The 22,752-nt window shown below is 36.1% G+C and overlaps 1 protein-coding gene across 6 annotated transcripts in view; it reads right to left on the reverse strand.

Annotated features, from left to right (window-relative positions):
* Nucleotides 1-22,752, reverse strand: part of DMD (dystrophin) — a 2,144,556-nt gene that overhangs the window by 673,958 nt on the left and 1,447,846 nt on the right. For all 6 annotated transcript variants that reach the window (XM_047764837.1, XM_047764839.1, XM_047764840.1 and 3 more), the window contains one exon: nucleotides 4,386-4,618. In XM_047764837.1, coding sequence (XP_047620793.1) covers nucleotides 4,386-4,618 — 233 coding nt within the window. The remainder of the gene's footprint in view (nucleotides 1-4,385; nucleotides 4,619-22,752) is intronic.

Consider the following 22,752-nt stretch of genomic DNA (forward strand, 5'->3'; position numbering starts at 1 on the left):
AATCAATGTTCTCTGCTCTCCTTTGCTAAGACATGGGTGTGTCAACTGGATTCCTTCTTCTAAGACTTTAAAATTTGAATAGTTACACAGTGTAAGGAAAAAGAGGAACACAAAGAGACTCAAGTAGTACCTACTAGTTAGATGGCTAGACATGCTCAGATCCCTTTTCTTTTTCTAGGTTTTTCCCCATTACCTTCATGCTAATTACAAATTTACTTTCTGCTTGATTTAATCAGAGGGTGCTTTCTGTTCCTTGTATCCAGAGAAATCCAACTAATATGCAACTAAACTACATTTGATAATTTTATTCTTCTTTTTATTTTAGGGCCACACCCACAGCATATGGAAGTTCCAGGCTAGGGGGCTAATCAGAGCTGCAGCTGCCAGCCTACATCACAGACACAGCAGCGCCAGGTCTGAGATGCATCTGTGACCTACACCACAACTCATAGCAATGCTGGATCATTAACCCACAGAGCAAGGCCAGAGACAGAACCTGTGTCCTCAAGGATACTTATATAGTCAGGTTCATTAACACTGAACCACAACAGGAACTCCTATAATTTTACTTCCTTGTTTAAAATCCTTTGAGGGTTTTCACTGCCATTATTAAAACCCCTTACTTTGTACTGTAATAGCTCTGTATTGTGACTTAATATGGTGATCATTTTGTAATGGATAAAAATATCAAATCACTATGTTGTAAACGTGAAACTATTATAATATTGTACGTCAACTATAATTTTTAAAAAAATCCTTCTTAGTCTGGCAAGGAAGGAGCCCCCCCCCCGCCCCTTTTTTGTCTTTTAGGGCTGCACTTGTGGCATGGCATATAGATGTTCCCAGGCTTGGGGTCGAATTGGAGCTGCAGATGTTGGCCTATGCCACAGCCAGAGCAATGTGGGATCCAAGCTGCATCTGCAACCTATACCATAGCTCATGGCAACCAGATTCTTAACCCACTGAGGGAAGCCAGGGATGGAATATGTATCCTCATAGATACTTGTCAGATACATTTCCACTGTGCCATGACGGGAATTCCAAGGACACCCGTTTTTTTTAGCCCAGCCTCTTTTTATTCAACCTCATCAATTTCTTCCCCGTCCTCTAAATTTCAGCCATATGGAATCATGATTTCTATAATATACTGTGCTGTTTATCACTTCAGTGAAAAACACAGTTTCTTCCTTCTTCCGGGATTGTTTTTGCCATTTTATCAACTTGGTTAATTCCAATTTGTTCTTTAATGCTTGGCTTAGGTTTTATCTTCTTCAGGAAGCTCTTCCTGACATCTCTTCTCCCAGGCTTAGTTAGATGTCCTCTCCATGAAGTAAGTCACTAGAACATCACCCAAGAATACCCAGGGAATTAGAAAACCATGGTCCTTAAGGGTGGGGATTGTAGAACCAGTGTGCTTAGGTTCCAATGCTGTCTCTTTATTACTTGACCTTGGGCAGGTTACTTATCCTCACTGTGCTTTAGTATCAATCTTACAGTGTTGTTGTAGGCATTAAGCAATACACATGAAGTACTTACATCAGTGGCTGGCACATCATTAATGCTAAATATGTGTTAGGTATTATCCTGAAATTTATTTTTATCATAGTGCTATTATTGCCTTTTTTTTTCCTTCAGCTTCTTTAATCTGTGCAATTCTATCTTGTCCAACTCTGTATTTGATAGTGTTTTCCAGTTTATAAATACTTGTGAAACACTGCCTCATTTCTCGCACCTCAAACATTAAAGTTAGAATTGCTTTATTTAAAACTCTACATAGGGGCAATATTTATTTCCTGGTATTATAATAAATACTTCCCCAAACTCACCTCTCTTTCTTATCCTCCTTCACACGCATACATTTTTTAAATGTTTATTTAGGGTCATTTTACTGATCATTTAATGAGTGAAGCTATACAAGGCAAGAATTAATATCTTTATAGATTTTTTAATATGAGGGGAAGAAACATCCCCACTATTTAGAAAAAGAAGGGATATTAGAGGTGTATATGTGTGTGTGTGTCTGTATAAACATTTATAAATACAGTTGACACTTTGAACAACACATGCTTGAACTGTGCAGGTCCAATTATATGGGGATTTTTTTTCAACAAATGTAAAGCTAACTCTCCATATCTGCAAATACAGAATCCACAGATGCAGAATCCATGAATATGGAGGGGCAACTATGGGATTTGCGCACCCTCAGATTTTGTTACCCATGGTGGAATTTGGAGCCAATCTTCTGTGGAAGCCACTTGACAACTGGCTTTCTGTGACCCCAGACATGGCATTTGAACTTTCCCTCTGAATTTTGGATCTATCACTTTGAAGAGGCATCAAACTAGTAGTCTTTTCTGAAAAAGACAAATCTATTTTGTGAACTCTAAAGAATACTGATCAGGGCAATGTCTTCCTCAAAGGCTAGGCCCACAAATCATTCACAGTGAAGTGTAGATCTTCTTTCCCATTCTAGTATCTAGTGGCATTTACAGGAGGCCTTAATGTCAATGGCAGATTGAGGTGCAGCTATGGAAATGAGCTCTTATTTTCATGTACTATTATTATATGACATATAGTCTGCACAACACAAATGCCATGAATAGGCAGATTTACATATAGTTTGCTGTAGAATCTATTATTAATTACTAACAATAGTTGAATACTTTCCGCAATCAAGGCAAGGTAGGGAGCATTTTCACTCACTACTTAATTTAATGCTCATGACTACCTATAATAGTATCATTATCCACATTGTACAGATAGATAAACTCAGGTTCAGGAGGGTTGAATGATTTACCTAAGGTCACACAGCTATAGTAGAGGTGCCAAACTTTGAACCCAGACAATCTAATTCCAATGTTCTTGCTTTAAACATTCTAACATACTATTTCCTCTGGTTAGGGATAGTCTGGGCAGTATGGGTATAACTCAGCATAATGTCGTGAAAGAATATTCCTCTTGTTTCTGTTTGTAGTCAGTGTGTTGCAGTTGTAAAATGCTTACCCTAGTGTCTGACATAGACTATATAAACAAATACACATATATCACCAAATAGTAGCCACTTTTACAGCTAATATTGGAAGGTAATATATGTAGTAGAAACAGAGACTTAGGTACCAGACCTGAATTTGAATCTTTGCTCTGCTACTTACTGGAAGTGTTAGATCTATGATATTCAGTTGCTTTGGGGGGAAAATATGGTTACTAATACTTGCTATAAAGCAGTAGTAAAACAAACTATATGTAATATTTACATATTTTTATATTTATACATATCCAATACTACATAGTGAATGTGAATGTGAATTCTTTGGGCCTGTTATCCAGAAAAGGAAATCAAGATCCAGAGAATGATTTGACCACAATCGAATCATTTGCAAATGACAAAAAAAGAAACAAACAAAAACCCAAAAACCAAAAAAACCTGAGGTCTTCTGAGTCTACGATTAAAGTACTTTAAATGTCCACTATCAAATTATTTTTATTCCTACTGAATTGCTAATGTTCATTTTAAAAAGGAATCTGTCTGCTCTACTCCTCGTTTTTCCAAAAAGTAGTTCTGAAACAGCTGAACAACTTCAGGGCAATTTATTACTACTTTAGAAAAACTTGAAAACCATTTAAAAGTAAAAAAAACTGTTGTATATAAAACTTTCAAAACTAACTTTTCTTATTCAGAAGTATAAAAGATATATAGTATATGAGTTCTAGCTAGGTAAGACGTATTTATTTCAATGTATTCTTAAGTCTCTCATTGATGTCATAATTTTGCAGAATGGATTCCAGTAAGGCGGAGAAATCAATCTTTGTATTAAAAAACATGTTTATTTGAGTATGGCATTTCATAAATACCAATATTAACATCTAAGGTATTTAAAAATATGTTTTGTTATTTTTCTCCTTTTTTATTTGTAGCTGATTTTCAATTATCCTTATTGGAGGAGGAAAATTGGCATGGACAACTCAGAAGAGTGAATAACCAATTCCCAGATTATTATTTTTTATTCTGTAATATATTATGGATGCAGAGTGCCAAGACAAACAGTTTAAATGTAAACAGTTAAACGGAGCTATTTATTTGATATTAATTAGATTTTTAAAATACCAATTGTTTAGTGAATTTAAGTAAGCCAATTACACTTTAAGGGTTATGATTTTTTACTCATATCATATCTCTGTAATTTCTGCCTGTTTTAGATAACTGCATTAATTTGTCTCCTTGATCATACTTCAGCTAAACAGAGTAAAGAGAGTAGTGTGTTCACTGACAGAGAAATGCTGCCTAAAAACTGGTGGGAAATGGCCTAGGAGAGTGAAATTACTTGTGGAAAATCTTTGCTTTAAAGATAAACCTCTGCCAGCTCTTATCTTTATTCCCCCCATACCTTCTGCTTGATGATCATCTCGTTGATGTCTTCAAGATCACCCACCATCACCCTCTGTGATTTTATAACTCGATCAAGCAGAGACAGCCAGTCGGTAAGTTCTGTCCAAGCCCTGTTGAAATCTGCCAGAGCAGGTACCTCCAACAGCAAGGAAGATGGCATTTCTGGTTTGGAGATGGCAGTTTCCTTGGTAACTGTGGGTTGTGTCACCAGAGTAACAGTCTGACTAGTAGCTAAATTTTTTTTTTCAAAAAGGGAAAAAGAAAAAAGGAAAATTAGAAACACAAGCTAAGAAGCCAGTTTCAATAACAATAAAACTAATTAAAGGGCAACAATTTGAGCCAAAGTATTTTTTTATGACATTACATGTTTTTCTCCTAGAAACATGAGTACTACATGGTAGAATAATTCAAAGATTCAGATTTTTCATTAATACATATTTAACAATCTTTCAAAACCATTTTGATTATTCCTACAGGTGAGCAATTAATTTAACCTAAAAAGCCCTCAATAACAATTATACAGTTGCTGAACTGGTAAAGAAAAATATATAGTATTCAGACTTTGATAAGGTGAATAAGTTTTATTTTTTTTTTGTTCAAGGGGAAAAAAGTAAAAATTGAATAAGATCTTATTTCAAACTTACAATTTCCTTGAATAAGAGGTAAATTGCTTTGGAAGTGGACTCTAGGGAAATCAAAACCAATGAAATGTTCTTGCCTTTGCTCTTTATTTTATATTGGTAGCAGTTTATATATTTTTTTCTTTTTCTTTCAGACTGGTAATAAAGTGGCTAGCAGTAAAGAAAACCCAAGCTATATTATTCTTGGAAAATCAGAGCTAGTAAAGTTTTTCCACTTGGATAATGAGACACCATTTCAAGGCTCTTAAGAAATATTAAATTAATGTTAATAGTGTTGAACATTGTGGTGTAAGGGAACACAAGGTAATGGTTAAGACCTGAAGTTCCAGAGTCAAAATAGCTGGCAGAGAATTCCTCTCTCTACCTTAGGAACTCTGTGACCTTGGCTAAGTTAGTTTTCTAAACTTCAGGTTTTCTATACAGTAAAGAAGGGATAATAATAGGGTAAATGTCATGGGGGAAGCTGTGTTGATTCAATGACTAATACAAGAAATGTACATAAAACAATACCAGAAAAACAGTAGCACAGTTCATGACATTACTAGATAACACTGTTAGGTATCACTATTTTTATACATATCTGATAAATAAGAAGCACAGTGATAAAGATATATGGTGAGAAGTTAGGGATAAAGGGTAGAAATATGTAATTTACTTGGTGAAAACTCAGAAGTCTTGAGTGGCCCTATATGTACTGAAGGGGGCTGAACTCACTGATGTAAATTGATACCAAATAGCAACAAACAGCTGGATTATCAAAGGTAAGTGATGAGGGGTAAGTAAAGTCTCACCTGGTTTATAGGCAGTGACACTTGGAGCCTAATATATCCAGGAAACTAGTAGCAAAGAAATAGAGGCCAATATAATTTAGAAAGGAAGATTTGAAGGAAGGTTGAAAAATAGCATTTCAATGGGCAACCTGAGAGGCATGGACAACAAGGAAACTACTCTAGAAATATGAGAAAAATGTGCCATACTGACATTCCATTCTGAGGTGACCATAAATTACTTTTCATGGTTATATTACTTTCTGCACTTTTAAGGTTATCTTTTTGTTAAAGTAGAGGATGAGAGAAATGAGGAATGCCACTTGCCTCTGAAGCTTCTCAGGGAGAACAAGAGGTTTCTACAGATGGAAGAAGTAATCTTGAACAAGGCAGAAAGAGGAAAAAATGAGGTGTCAGAATAAAAAACTAATGCCAAGAAGTAATGATTAAAGGACAGTTACACTGAGAAGACAGAGAAAAACAGTTTCTCAAAGCTATCTCACTACTTTGAGGCTTTTTCTAGAAAGAATGAAATACAGTCTGAAGTAGAAATAGCATCTTGTGATCCAACAGGTATGAGAAAGCATGGGAGCCAACAAGATCTAGAAATCTTAAAAGGGATTCCAATAGAGGAGCTGAATCCTGGAAAGGATGCAAGGATGAGGAAGAAAAGAGGGCTAAATTAAAATGTTGCTGTAGGAGCTGTGGAATGCCTGGCTGACTAGGAAATATGGAAAAACTGTTCTTAAAATACAGAACAATAGATAATCAGGCAACATGCAGTAATTTGGGAGCGTTTAAAGGTTCCGGGAAGTGTCAGACAATGCTTTATTTTTTTTAATTTCACTTATTGAAAAAATTCACCTTCAAAAGAAAGCAGGAATGAGATTTTTTTCTTCTAGATTTACTTCTGACCAACAAAGAAGTGCTTAATGAAGTGGAAATGATCATGTCATCTTAAATTTTTATACAGTGAAGGATGAGAATGCAGAATCATCAGACTTCAACTGTTTTCTGGAAAGCACATTTTAGGGGGAAAAACTTCTATTCAAAAGAAATGCTAGGGCCAGAGATGTCAAAACAGAATGTTTCAAGATGACTATAAAGTACAAACAGGGAGTTCCCATACTGGCTTAACAGTAACAACCCCAACTAGTATCCATAAGGATGCTGATTCAATCCCTGGCCTTGCTTATTGGGTTAAGGATCTGGTGCTGCCATGAGCTGTGCTGTAGGTCACAGATGAGGCTCAGATCCTGTGTTGCTGTGGCTATGGCATAGGGCGGCAGCTACAGCTCCAATTTGATCCCTAGCCTGGGAACTTCCACATGCCATGGGTGCAGACCTAAAAAATACAAAAAAAAAAAAATAGTACAAACAGGTAACCCTGGGATGATAATATCATAAAATTCTCCAGGGAGAAAAAAGTATCACCAAGTACAAAGTCAGCTGAAACAGATTCAGAGGAAGGTTGAGAGGTTGAGAAATGCAACCATATGTTACCTGGTAATGGACAAAGGATCTCATATATGGACTGGTCAGGCAGGTCATTTCTGGTCTCCTCTCTTCCAGCATTCAATATCTAAAAGCATCTTTATACAAATGGGGAAGGGAGGAGGAAGTTTCCCTTTTGCTCACTGCTCTATCCCCTGTACTTACCACAGGTTCTAGAATATAGTAGGTGTTCAATTGATGTCCGCTGAATAAATGAATGCAACTAAAAGAAAAGTACGCGCAGTAAGGTTTTTGGTAAACTTAGAGGCCTTCTACCCACGATGCGTACTAAAAAATAACAACAATGCCTAAGGATCGTTTCTTGATGTCTAGAATATAGAATATGCCTAGGTACTTGCTCTTTAGGTGATTTCAGCTATTTTATGGAACAAGAAAATAATGAAGGAAGAGCCACAGCTTGCGGAAGACAATGGAAGGTCAAGTATTAAAGAGAAAAAATAGAACCAATCAATTCTTATGTTCTCTACTTTTCTATCAAGGGAGAAAAACCAGGAAACAACACTGGGTCAAGAAGCAGAGTATAAAACATTATGTGGGGCTAGACTGTTGGATATAAACACTTGCTCTGCCATTTCTTAGCTGCATCACACTGGGCAGGTTATTTAGCCTCGCTGAATCATCTCCATTTACTCCTCTTTAAGATGTCAATTATAGTGAGTTCCTATTGTGGCTCAGGGGAGACAAACCTGACTAGTATCCATGAGGACGCAGGTTCAATCCCTGGCCTCACTCAGTGGGTTAAGGGTCTGGCATTGCTGTGAGCTGTGGTGTAGATTGCAGACACAGTTCCGATCTGGCATTGCTGTGGTTGTGGCATAGGCTGGTGGCTACAGCTCTGATTTGACCCCTAGCCTGGGAACCTCCATATGCCTAGGGTGCATCCCCCCCCCAAAAAAAAGAAATAAAAAAGTAAATAAGGCTGTTTCACCACAAAATGGCAATTATAATAGTACTTCCGTCAGAGCCAGCTGGCCGTACCGTTTCCTAGAACTACAACCTTGGACAAGATTACAGGCATCTGGATGTAAGGGATTATACCATACTTGCTGAATTGAATTTTTCTAAGTCTCAGATTGTTTATTCGCATAATGAGGAAAATAGTACCAATCACATGGGAATCTTCTAATTAATATTTTATGAATTGATAAATGTAAGTCACCTATTAACATTGTTCCGACAGTAGATACACTGTGTGTGTTTTTCTTCTCTTTTTCTTCCTTCTGCTCAGTGTTTATTGGCTGCTCATTTTCTAAATTAGCATGGTATGCTGGGTTCTGTGCTCTTTGAACCAGACTTCATATTCAGCTTCAACTCCCTCCATTCTTCTCATGCTCCCCTCCATCTCAGTCTCTATTTGGCATTCTCAAAGTAGCACAGACCATCCCATACTTTTCAGCCCTTCCACATGCTCTATATAATTCTTTTTTTTTTTTGTCTTTTTGTCCTTTTTAGGACTGCACCCGTGGCATATGGAAGTTCCCAGGCTAGGGATCTAATTGGAGCTGTAGCTGCTGGCCTACACCAGAACTACAGCAATGTGGGATCCGAGCCACATCTGTGACCTACACCACAGCTCATGGCAACACTGGATCCTTAACCCACTGAGTGAGGCAAGGGATCGAACCTGCAACCTTGTAGCTCTTAGTCAGATTCATTTCCACTGTGCCATGCCAGGAACTCCAGCTCTATATAATTCTTTTTTTTTTTTGTCTTTTTGCCTTTTCTAGGGCCACTCCCACGGCATATGGAGGTTCCCCAGGCTAGGGGTCCAATCAGAGCTGTAGCTGCCGGCCTATGCCAGAGCCACAGCAACAAGGGATCCGAGCCGTGCCTGCAACCTACACCACAGCTCATGGCAACACCAGATCCTTAACCCACTGAGGGAGACCAGGGATCGAACCCGCAACCTCATGGTTCCTAGTCGGATTCGTTAACCACCGAGCCATGATGGGAACTCCTCTATATAATTCTTGAAAAATTCTCCCTTTCCCAGACAAAAGTCTCATTTCCTTTTCAAATGCCACTTCTAGATTTCTGTATTTTGGGGATGACTAGGATAAATTTATAACTAAAAATCTCTATAAGCCATAGAATTACACCATTCCTTTGGATCTCAAAAAACTTTGACCCCTTAACATTTTATTACTTTAATCATCACTAAGAAGGACAAAATCTTGTGCCATTATTTGGGTCAGGAATTTTTTCTTTTATTTGTATGTGGCTAGAGGGTAGCTGATAATAATTGAGAGAGAGATTCTAAATTCTACAAACTTTGAGTCTCCAAGTGTAGAGAAAAAAGTGCTGTAACAAAGTAAAAAGAGGTTAATCTCCATCTACTACACACATTTTATTAGGGCAAATTCTATCTATAACACTGCTTAAAATATTTAATTTTGTCCAAAAAGACCTGCATTTAGATCCATGTTTGTACACATACTTTAATTTTTTTTTCATTAAGTAAGATGCCTCAAAGGAGAAGTTTTGAGGTCCTGAGAATGGTTATCTTATTATGTGTGACATAGAATTATTTATACTCCATTTTCAGATGCCTTTACTCTTCTCTAAAGAGAAAAAAAATGAGGTGGTTTCTTTTCCTTCTCATTTCACTAGAAACATAAGCAAATCACATCATTAGTTAAAGTTTGCACTGGTCAGATCTTTAAGGAGGCAATTTAAGTGGTTTTGCACAGAGTGAATAACAGAATCTTGACTCTAAGGTCAGGTAGGAATATTTAGTCGTTCCAGGGGAGTTTTCCATTAACTCTATAGTTTAGAAGATGGAAAGATGATCTGTTTAGAGTTCTCTCAACCCATAATCCTGATAAAGTAAGGAGTTAGAATACATAAAGGACTACACAGACCCTAAACACAAAGTTATGGGGTGGGTTTCCAGGTTCTCCTCCCTAAGAAGCCTAGGAAATGGCTTCCCCTCTAGCTGGCAAGGATTCTTTTCTCTGTGTCCCTTTTTATTGCCTTCATAGTTTGATCTGCTTTCCTGGATGTCCACCCTTTGTCTCAGGCCACTGTCTAGAGTCACAAGGAGTTGGCCCTTGTAACGGCTGCTTCAAACCTCTGCTTCTTTAACCATCACCAAGACCAAGGCCATTCTTTTCAAGTCCGACAGAGGAAGTATCTCTTCCAGTAGGAGTTGCAGTGGAAAACAGTCCTTATGGTGTCACACTATTTACTGTCCTTCCAGGAAAAGATGCTGGTATCCTTCCCACTTAATCAATTCATGCTAGAACCACATGCATTACAGTGGGTATAATTATGCCAGATAGATAGATAATAGATAGGGCATAGATCCATCCATCCATACATCATATATATGTGTATATATGTACAGATATATGCATGCACACACACACAGAGCCTGTATAGTCTGATTACTAAGATTGTAGCATAATGTGTTTCACATCCATTCACTAGAAAATTAAAACAACTCTACTAAAAACTGTATTTTCATTCCATAGTTAAGCATATATAGAGACAAGCTCAAAAATGCTGAAAGGGAGTTCTCGTCGTGGCTCAGCAGAAACGAATCCGACTAGGAACCATGAGGTTGTGGGTTCGATCCCTGCCTCGCTCAGTGGGTTAAGGATCTGGTATTGCTGTGAGCTGTGGTGTAGGTAGCAGATGTGGCTCGGATCTGGCATTGCTGTGGCTCTGGTGTGGGCCAGCAGCTGTAGCTCTGGTTGGACCCCTAGCCTGGGAACCTCCATATGCTTTGGGTGTGGTCCTAAAAAGACAAAAGGCACACACAAAAAAAACACCCAAAAACAAAAAAACCAAAAACTGCTGAAAGGAATCAAGTTTGGCACACCGGAATAGACGCATAAGTAACAGTAGGTGTAATATACTATTGCAAACCATAGCTTTGCTCTGAGTATTTTGTTAATTAAAAGGTGTTGACTTTAGGAGGGAACTCTCATTTTTTCAAAAGTGTTTGAAGACCATTTGTCTAGTTTAAAAATTTAATTGGTTCCAGGGGTACCCGATTAGTCAGACTAACAGCTTTACTTAGAGCTTTAAAGGAGCTACTAAATCTTTTAAAAAACACACAATGTGTTTGGAATACTTCCTTTGAAGTATTCACACATGGTTTTTCTGTAATTCACAGGTCTCCTTTGGTTGATAAGAAAGCAACGAGCACATATTTTATTTCTAGGTTTGTTGTGTGAATGTGGGTAGTTTTTTTGGTTGTTGTTTGATATTTGAAAAATCAGTCAACTGACTAAATGATAAATTATTTGACTCACACTAAAACAAATATCTAAAAAGTGCCATTTTGTATATGCGGTCAAATTGCATTACTGTCTGATACTAGAGTTATAGGAAAAATTGTTTAGCTGCTTATTCATATCACCAATAGATAGAATAACCATTCTCCATGTAAGAAACACGGGGAAGTATTTTTCTTTTTCAAATATTTAAAAGGATGGAGTGTAGCTTAATGAAACATGTAAGAGAGAGTCCATGTTACCAAAATTAGAAATCATACATGAACTCAAGAAGAACCTCACTTCTTCTCTCTAAATATTTGTAGTCTGTAGATACAGGTGCTAAATTAGAAACAAATGTGGAGTTCCCATCATGGTGCAGTGGAAACAAATCCGACTAGGAACCATGAGGTTGTGGGTTCGATCCCTGGCCTCTCTCAGTGGGTTAAGGATCTGGTGTTGGCGTGAGCTGTGGTGTAGGTTGCAGACGAGGCTCAGATCTGGTGTTGCCATGGCTCTGGCATAGGCCGACAGCTGTAGCTCCGATTAGACCCCTAGCCTGGGAACCTCCATATGCTGCGGGTGCAGCTCTAAAAAAGACAAAAGATGAAAAAAAAAAAACGAAAGAAACATGTTATGAACCCATAAGCATTTATTTTTATCTATATTCTTTCTCATTTTCTAAAGAGGAAATAATATATTTAATTCAACTATCATCAGTTATTTACATTTTACCCCATTAAAAGTTTGTGCTATACATGGAGAAGTCCTAGAGAACTGGAACTCAAGAATTCATGATAACCACCTGTATTTCTGGACTGTAGCAGCAAGTTTGTTGGGTGTAAGAGCCATAGACTTTTAAGTGATGCTACTTTATCACTTTTTAATTGATTCTTTCCTGCTACTAACAATATAATCCAAATAAGAAATATTCTCTCCTACTTAGAAGAGAGATTACTACCCACACTGTCACTGCAATTATTTACTCAGGGTTTCCAGTGTGCCAGGTAAGGTTATTTGTAAGCTCCGTTTCATTTAATTTTTACCAGTCTTCAGGTTTGGTATTACTCCCATTTTACAAAAAGGTAAAGTACCTTGCATAGGATCTCACATTAATAAGTGACAATGCAAGACAATGTGCTTAATTGCAATACCTATTTCTAAGAGTGGTATGATCACTGGATACTTTTCCTATGTGTCCCACTAAGTATCTAAAAATTATTAATTACTCAAATACTTTTGATTCCAAGATGTTTACAACATCTAATATCCACAAAATAATCTAATATCCATTCTAATTTGGAGAGAAGATCACCTTGAACTAGTCATAAAAATATAGATTATAAAAATGAAGTAAATCCGGCTTCCACAGTTAAATATTACTCTTAAAGAACACCTCCAACCTGACTTCAACCAAACATGCACTCTTTCCTCACTATTCCTTGCCTTCTCCTCTTAGTTTGTAACTTCTAACCTGCATATATGAATTCTTATATATGGATTCATAACTCACATTATATGAATTCTTTCTATAGGCACTCAATAAAAAGCAGAGTTTCTCAACCTTAGCACTGTTTCTTTTTTATAATCAGAGAACTTTTAAAATTTGTTAATTTATTTTATTTTTTGGCTGCATCTGAAGAATAGAGAAGTTCTGGGGGCAGGGATCAAACCCGAAGCACAGCAGTAACAATGCTGGATCCTTAACCCATTAAACCACCAGGGAACTCATCAACCTTAGCACTGTTGATTTTGTGGCATGTGTAAGTATTTGATGTGGATGGCTGTCCTGTGCATGGTGGGATGTTTATCAGTATCCTTGGCCAGAGCACCTTTCCAGTTTTGGCAATCGAATATCTTTTCAGACATTATCAAATATCCTCTGAAGGGGGAAAATTGACCTTGATTGAGAATCACTGATTGAAAGAGTTTTTAACCTCTCTCTCCTCCCCTCCTCCTCCTATGTTTGCATGTGTGTGGGGGTGGGGTGTGGGTGTGAGTGGTTGACAGAGAGATAGAGTGTGTGCGTATGGTTTATATACTTGCTTAGCATTTGCACTGGACATCCTTTATGCCTATCCAAGTTTATGTTCTCTTATAAATCAGAAGTACAGGTTAAGTGAAATTAAGTGCTTCTCTTTATCCACATGATATTGGGTAGGTACTGAGGAAAGAATAAACACTTGATGGTATAGCTATGAGGGAATACTGAATAATATGACACAGGATATGTTATGATGATAAAAGTGAAAGCATCTCTGATAGAAAGTAAATATCAACAAATTTTTTTCTTCCTGCATCTTGTAAATGAAATATGCCAGATGCTCCTATCAAGAGCTGTAGTACATTTCTCCATTTGTTGAACATAGATTGTCCAAGTAACTTGTTTTGGTCAATAGGATATTAGTAAATATGATACAAAGTTTAAGAAATTTGTGACCAGTCTTGGAAACCTTTCACCACTATGTGAACTATGCTAGCCTACTGAATAACAACAGGCAAGTGGCCCTGTCACATCCAAAGTCTCACCCAATAACCAATAAGGGCAATATACATGACTGAGGCCATCAACTACCAACTGACCATGAATACATAAATGAACCCAGTTGAGACCAGCAAAAGAACCACCTATCAGAAAAGCCCAGCCCAAAGCAGACTCCAAAAATCATGAGACAAATAAAGAATTCTTATTTTAAGCTACTATATTTGAGGATATCTTGTTATACAACAATGAATAACTCATACAACATCAATTTTTACCTATTAAAGACTTATATACAAAACAAGATTTAGAATGGCCCTCCCATTGCTACAGGAATAAAACAAATGCTGATCCAGCAAAGAGAAGATAGTTAGGAAAGAAATAGTCTTCAAATTAAAGTGTGAAAGGCAGAGAACTGAAGATGCACATAATCATTCTATGATGCCTGTAAATCAGGCAGCCAGCATTTTCTAGGATATTTGAAAAGCAAACCCTTTAGTAAAAATCCAGTTAGTACACTTAAAAACTATATAAATGAAAAAAAAGAGAATGTAATAATGAGAGCCATGAAGCAGGTAGCCCAATGCTGAAGACAGGAGAAGAAATGCCAGATTAGACGATAATAAACACCATGCTATTGACAAAGAATGATCATCAATTCTAAAACTGCTATCAGAATAAAATCCATCTATTCATTTGGGTATAATCAGCTGGAGAACACTATACAGTTCTCATTACAGAAATTGCATTGCTACTCTACCAAAACTTGTAGCACCTTGAAAAATTCCTGCGTCAAAGGATCCAATCCGTTAATTTTTTTCTAACAGAATTGCTCCTACCTATTAGAGATAAGATTCTGCAGCCAATCACGTAGAAAACCAGGTAAACAGTGCTCTCTACAAAATTCAGTCTAAATGAGTCTCATATTTGTTTGGGTAAGCTACATTTTTAGTAGCGTACCTAAGTAGCAAAATAACTAGAAATATGGTTTTTTTTTGTTTTTTGTTTTTTTTTTCTTTTGCCCATGCCCACAGCATATAGAAGTTCCCAGGCTAAGGATCTAATACAAGACACAACAATAATCTGATTGACAGCAGTTACAACACCAAGTCCTTAACCTCTAGGCCACCAGCAAACTAACTCCCTAGTAGTGACTTGTGGGGTTTTTTGGCCATGCCCGTGTCATATGAAAGTTCCTGGGCCAGAGACTGAACCTACGCCACAGCAGTGACCTGAGCCACTGCAGTGACAATGCCTGATCCTAACCTGCTGCATCACAACAGAACACCAAAATTGTTATACATGTGCCAGGCCCTTGTAAACTTCACTCATGAGATAAGATAAGCTACTTGAAGTATCAAATTTATCTTTTTCTTTCTCACCAATCCAGTGCAATGTCTGATACACAGTAGGGTCTCAACCAACATTTGCTGCTGTTGTTATCCAGATGAGAATGAAGTGTAATGTACTAAGCAGAATCTTCAAGGGACATATAAGAAAGAGGGAGGGAAATGGAGAGAGAGAGCAATTCATTAGAGTTTCAATCTAGAGTTTTATCAAGCAGAACAAAGACAGAGGAACCATTAGCTCCAACACAAATGAAGCAGTATTAAGTAGTCTTAACATGTAAATTCTTTTGTTCAGAATCCTTAATTATACCTTATATCTGTACAGAACTTTGAATAGTATAAAAGTGTCATTTTAGTAATTTTCTCCAATGATTTCTCACCATAACACTCAAGTGTGGCAGGGAGAGCATCATTGCTACCAATTCATAGGAGAAGAAACTAAGATTTGGATAAATTAAAATGCTTCTCTGTGATAAACTAGTAAATTAGATGGAAATTCCTAAGCAATCTTTATGTTCAGACAGAGGCTCTGAATTGACTGATGAAAGAGGGATTCATGGAAAACAACCCAATTAAAAAACCTGCAAAGGATTTGCATATACATTTCTCTATACATTTCTCAAAAGAAGATATATGAATGGCTAATAAACACATGAAAAAGTGATGAACATCACCAATCATCAGGGAAATGCAAATCAAAATCAGAGGGGAGAGAATGAGAATAACAAGTGTTGGAGAGGATGTAGAGATATTGGAACCCTTGTACAATGTTGGTAGGAATGTAAAATGTCACAGCTATTGTGGAAAACAGTATGGAGCTTCCTCAAAAAGTTAAAAATAGGACTACCATATGATCCAGCGATCCTACTTCTAAATATATAGTTTATCCAAAAGAATTCAAAATAGGATCTTAAAGAATTCTATACTTGGATACTGATGTTCACTGCAGCATTATTCAAAATATTAAGAGGTGGGAAAAACCTAAATGTCCACTGACAGATGAATGAATAAAGAAAATGCCGTATACATATACAGTAGAATACTATTCAGCTTTTAAAAAGGAAATCCTGTCATATACTATAGTTTCAAATTTGCAAGGTGAAAAATTTCTAGAGATCTGTTGTGCAATGATATGAACATAGTTAACACTACTTTAAATGGTTAAGATAATAAATTTTATATTATATGTTTTTAACCATAATTATTTATTTTGCCTTTTAGGACCGCACCTGTGGCTTATGGCGGTTCCCAGGCTAGGGGTCAAATTGGAGCTGTAGCTGCTGGCCTAGGCCACAGCCACAGCTACATGGGATCCGAGTTGCATCTGTGATCTACACCATAGCTTGCAGCAATGCCTGATCCTTAATCCACTAAGCGAGGCCAGGGATTGAACCTGCATCCTCAAGGATACTAGTTGGATTCTTTTCTGCTGCCCCACAGCAGGAACTCCCTAACTACAATTTTTGAAAAAGGAATCCATGGGCCACGCAAAGTGTAAATTTTTCCCCTTTCCCTTCTGGCTTAAGGAGATTTAAAAGAGATCTTTGAATACCAAAACAAAGACCATTTTACAAATAAGAGTGATTCTGGTACATTAAGGCTTAGTGAAAAATGACCAATTTATTTTTCTGTCATGATTCCTCCTCCTTTGTATCCACTTTGTAACCTTTGTGGGGTAAGAAGCATATGCTGACACCTCTCTGTAGTGGCTATTGTGGTATTGAGGTTGTCTCCTGTAGACAATGGACTCATACCACAGACACTGTTATTAATGACTGCCAATGGGTCACAGCTGCATCTTTTCCTAAGGCTTGCTTGTGGTCAGTACAAGGATATCAAGTCCTAGCTCACCTGCTTCAATTTAAGACCACTCTGAAGAATGAACCCAGCTCCAAAGCCCCCTGTCAGATTGGCTTAGGCTGAAGTAGCCACTGCATTAACAGTGCCCTCACTTCCCCACAGGTGGATTTATCAAGACTAATTCCCAATAAACTTTCTGTATTCAACTTTTTGACCAATGCCTACAAGGAATCCAATCTAAGATACTATCCTTTGACACCTAAGACATCTATATACATAATAGTTTGTCTAATATGTAAAAGGAATATGATGTTCACAGTCATTTAATTCTGGAGTAATGTAATTTAAATATTCAAATATATTTACATATTCAAATGCTTAACATTAAGTATTTGAATAATTTAAAATATTTAATATTTGAATATTTATTTGTTTTTATTATTACTATGTATTATTTTCCAAATATTTAAATATTATTTATAAATAAATAAATATTTACTTATTAATATTTAAATATTATTTATTGGTGTCATGTTATATAATTTAATATTAAATTGAACTCTCAGAAAAATGACCCCTCCCAAAAAGCATGTAGAAGATTGGTGGCATATTTACTGCTTAAGGGCTTATAAAATTTTTATACACTTTGGTTATACTTGAGTTTCAATTTATCATCTGAGTTGCACTTTGTTAAGTAAAATCTGAACATACCCTTTAACTAAAACACCAAAGAGCTTGATAAATCCAAATAACGAAAGTCTTAAACTCCATCTCCATAATGACATTGGGAATGTAACCACTGTCTTGTATTGGTTTGAAGTGATTGTGCTGGGCTAAACTTAGCTTTTAAAGTTCTAGGTCAGTAAACACGTTATGAAGTGCAGATATGGCAAACACACTGACTGAAGTAGTGAAACTAGTGATATCAAAACCAATTCATGTTTTCATTTAACTTGTAGTAAAGCACACCGTGCCCACAAGTGCACTAATGACCAACTGTACAATAGGAAGCAAAAATCAAAGGTAGAAAACAAGTACCAATTATGAGAGGAAAATTGCTTGTTACAAGCCCCAAAATAAGATTATGATGTTTGTTTCTTTAAATCATGCCCACTAAGCCATCTCAAATTTGTTTTGAAAGTAGGAGAGGTAATCATAAATAAAAACATTGTTCAACAGTTATAAATCATGCTATTGAAAATGGTAACACTCTTAAGAGCATTAACATGATAGTTTTCATGCACATACTTGCTACTGCTTCGGACCTGAATCTCATTTTCCTAATCCTTTGGATGAATAGGTCTCAAATTAAGAATTTAAAAGAGAGCTCAGGAAAGCTGCGAGTCTGCAGTTTATGGTTGCTGAAACAGGAACATAGCTTACTTTGTTTATTTAAAAAGATCTTTGAAGCTGTAGCATCATACACTTGGTTAATTTTGAACCTCTTATTTCTGCTGCTAAGAAGAGGACATTTTATCAGATCAGGGCAAAGTTTCTTTCCTTTAAAAATCAATGAATCATATTTAAATCCTAGAAATACTGGTACTTTTTCCATGATGGCAATACTTTATATAAAATACATGAAATTACACCAAATATTGCATTTTAAAACAATATTTGAAAATAAACTAAAATGAAGTTATGCTTAAAGATTGAAATAAATGTTCTAAGGTGAAGTTAATTACACAGTCCACAATAGAAAATCAAGCTTTATTTTTTGTTGAGAAAGGCAATAATCTTTAAAATTGATGTTTCCTTTATCCCAAGATATTTTGGTTAGAACTAGAAGTAAAATATATTTCCTCTACTATTATTAAAATTTACAGCCCATAGGAGGAAGTTGAAGTCATGAATGTAGTAGATACATCCCCATGTTCATAGAAGCATTGTTTACAATTGCCAAGATATGGAAGCAACCTAAGTGCCCATTAACAGATCAAAGGAAGATAAAGAAGACTAGCTAGTCTCTTCATGCAATACTCAATATGATTTCATCCTTTAGAAAATTAATCTGTCCAAGCTGTTCCTCAGGCTTAGATATCCTCTTAACTTATTCTAATCCTTCACTTTCCTTATGATCAGAATTTCATGCAAGTGAAATCTTTGCTGACAACTCAGGTTATCTCTGATAGTCCCCTTCTCTGAACTCCTATGTTGATTTCAGTTTTAGGTAAAGAAAAAAAAAACTTTGTGTTTGATTACATATTTCTTTATATTATTTTTTACTGATCCAATTTAAAAATTCTAGAATTGGAAGGAATTTGTTGGAATTTCAATGCTGAACTTTAAAATCTGTCATCTCTGAATATTGTAAATCCTACATTGAATTGCTTTGGATATAATTCAGCAGACCCTTGATGTTCTCAAGAAGTGTGTCTAATAGTTGTTGCGAATCAAAAGGCAGATGTGTGTGATCAGCTAGGGTTACTTAGGACTTAAGAGATTTACCTCTGCCGCAGGGTTTCTTAGAACATGAAATCAGTAGAAGCTTAACATATTGAACCATCCAATAATCCAGTGAGGCAGATATCCTTGACATTACTGGAAATCACTATATAGCATGGAACTTTAGAAAGCAATTTTCTATTGCTTCATAGGAATTATTTAGCTCAGGATAACATTTTTAGATTTCCTATTTAGATTATAAAAACCAAATCACATCTCTCATCTTTAAAATTACTTTTTAGTCTATAAAAACCATTATAATTATCTGTACCTAAGCAAAATTTTCAAAAGAGAAAAGAACTTTCAAATTATTTTCTAGGACTAGAAATCAACATGGATATTTCATTTAGTATATTTTCAAAAAAAATAATGAGCTCATAAATGAGAAAGGTTTTCTAATGTGACTTTGCTAGTCTGAATTTAGTCTAACAGAATGGCTTTCATTCAAATATTATTATTGAATAGTTACTAACTTGGTGAAGGGTCTGTGCCTGCTTAGTAAGAGAAACATGTAGATAAATATATCAATGTATTTATTTCCAAGGCCCTTGTAAGAAAGAGATAATGAAATTATTTTTATTTTCATTGAATGGAGAATATATTTCATTTTATTATTATTTTTTTGTATGTGTTTTCTGTCTTTTTAAGGCGGCACCCATGACATATGGAGGTTCCCAGGCTAGGGGTCTAATAGGAGCTGTTGCCATCGGCCTACGCCAGAGCCACAGCACCGCCAGATCCAAGCCACATGTGTGAACTACACCACAGCTCACAGCAACACCAGATCCTTAACCCACTGAGCGAGGCCAGGGATCAAACCCACAACCTCATGGTTCCTAGTCAGATTCATTTCTGCTGCACCATGATGGGAACTCTGAATGAATAACATATTTCATAAAAAAGGAAATTATATTCTAGATAAATACAGCACTTGGCTCTGTATTACACAGGAAGTACTAAAATGTTTACTCTCTGGGGTTAAATACTAAGGAAGTTATGACACTTAAGTTTTCCTGACAACTCCATATTTTGAAAGAAAAAATTCTAATATCGTATTATTTTAGACTATACCACAGTTGGAGTGGTTTAGAATACAACTAGGGTTTGGGAAGTAGCATTAAAATTGACTGAAGTTTATAGTATATGTCTAAAATCATGGGTATTGCTAATAAAGCTCACTCTACTTGGTCTCATTACTCTATTAATATTCTTTCTGGGAGATAAACTACCTCAAAATCGAAGACCTAATAGTAATATACTATTATTGGAGCGTTGCCATGTAACATTCCTGGGGCTGTGATTGGGATGATTGAGAGAACTACTAAATGCTGAAAAGCGAATGTGACCAGGGATTGGCTTGGCTGTTTGCCAGTGTAAGAAATAACTTGATAGCGACATTAAGCAGTAGCTAAAGAATCTTTTAATAGTTTAGGCACTTTTTCTAAATCCTTCAGTTATTCTTCACTGATTAAATTATTAAATATCTCTGATTTAGCTGTTTCATATTTTAGATGTGAGTAAAGATGTTTTGAAATGATTTTCATTATTCATGGTTTCTTGTTTTTCAAAATTAAACTTATAGGATGCTGGGATAATCTCTTTTTATTAGGTCTGCAGAAACTGAGAATACACTAAAAAGCAGAATAGACACATGAAAGTATCATTTTCCTTGACAATATTTTATGATGGGATAGTCTTTTTTCCTTAGCTGAGCTATATATATTTTCATTAATATTGTTAAACCAGCAGTTATAAATTTAAAAAATGGCTCCAACTAATTTCCAGATTTAGACCAAGATAAGATTCAGGCAAAGGTCAAGATACTACATTTTGGAAGAGCTTCCCAACATGAATGATTAACTTGTAGATGATTAGGTCTTCTAAAAACATTCCTCTTGGTCACCTAATTTATGCATAACTTGGAGATAAGAATGTCTTTCATAGATTCATGGAACAAATATTAAAAAAAATGCTTTGAGCCCAACACGACAACAAAAGAATGACCACTGTTGGTGACTTAAACAACATTCATTAGCAGATACCCTTACAACCACTCTACATTTCAACTACCTAGAAAAATTCCAATTCTTTTCAGTCTTCCATGGACTCCAGTACCCAGTTCTAGAGGTGGATTTAGATTCATCTAAGGCTTAGATCCTAAGCCAATGAAGATAATCCCTTCTTCTTCACTCTTGTTTAATAACCCAAAGTTTAAGTCAACTAGCTCATGGCATCACTCTGAAAGACTATTATTGCTACAGGAGTACATATACAACCTATCTTGGCTTATGTGACTGATATATAAATCCAAATATATCCTTCAGGTAAGAGATTTCCTCTGTCACTATAACAAAAAATCATATTGCCCCATTTGCTGCTGGCAGTCATCTTGAATCCTGGGGGAAAACTAGTGAGGAGTTCAGAGCTGACCCCAAGGGAAAATCAGAACAAAGAAAATCATAGAGAAAGAGAGCCAGAGACTTGTTTGTACTTATTTGGAACCTGCTCTAATCTCTGGAATTTCAGTTACATGAAATTAATTATCCTTATTGCTTGATGCCACTTTGAATGGGTATTCTCTTTCTTGCATCTCAAAACATTTTTATTAATCATGTCACCAGCATTATAAAATAAGTAATAATAAACATTATTTCCTCATTTAAGAAGTTTATAATCTGGTGAGAGACATATATGCAAGAACAAATTTCAATGAAATATAATGATACTTGCTAACATAATGATACTTTGCTACTCAGAGGTGAGTAGCAAAACAGTAGTATAAGAAAGATTCCCCTGAAATATTCACGCAAATAATATATTGAGCTAAAACTTTAAGTTTACCAAAAGTGAATGGTGACAGTGCATTTCTGGGGGAGGGAACAGTATGTGTTAAAAAAGAAAGCAGCATTTAGTAATTGGGGAGCTACAAATAGTTCAGTGTTATCTGATTATCAAGAAAGTGATGGGAGATGTAGGAAATAATCTAAACATCTAGCAGGTACCTAATTGTGAAAGACCTTGTATATCAAGCTGAGGAATTTAGCTTTAATCCTAGAAAAGAAAGAAAACTATTTTAAAACCTTGACTCATATAAATAATATGACTGCATGTTAAAAAGTTCATTTTCAGAGTTCCTGTTGTGGCTC

The sequence above is a fragment of the Phacochoerus africanus genome, chromosome X, assembly GCF_016906955.1.
Source record: "Phacochoerus africanus isolate WHEZ1 chromosome X, ROS_Pafr_v1, whole genome shotgun sequence".
In the NCBI taxonomy this organism is placed as follows: domain Eukaryota; kingdom Metazoa; phylum Chordata; class Mammalia; order Artiodactyla; family Suidae; genus Phacochoerus; species Phacochoerus africanus.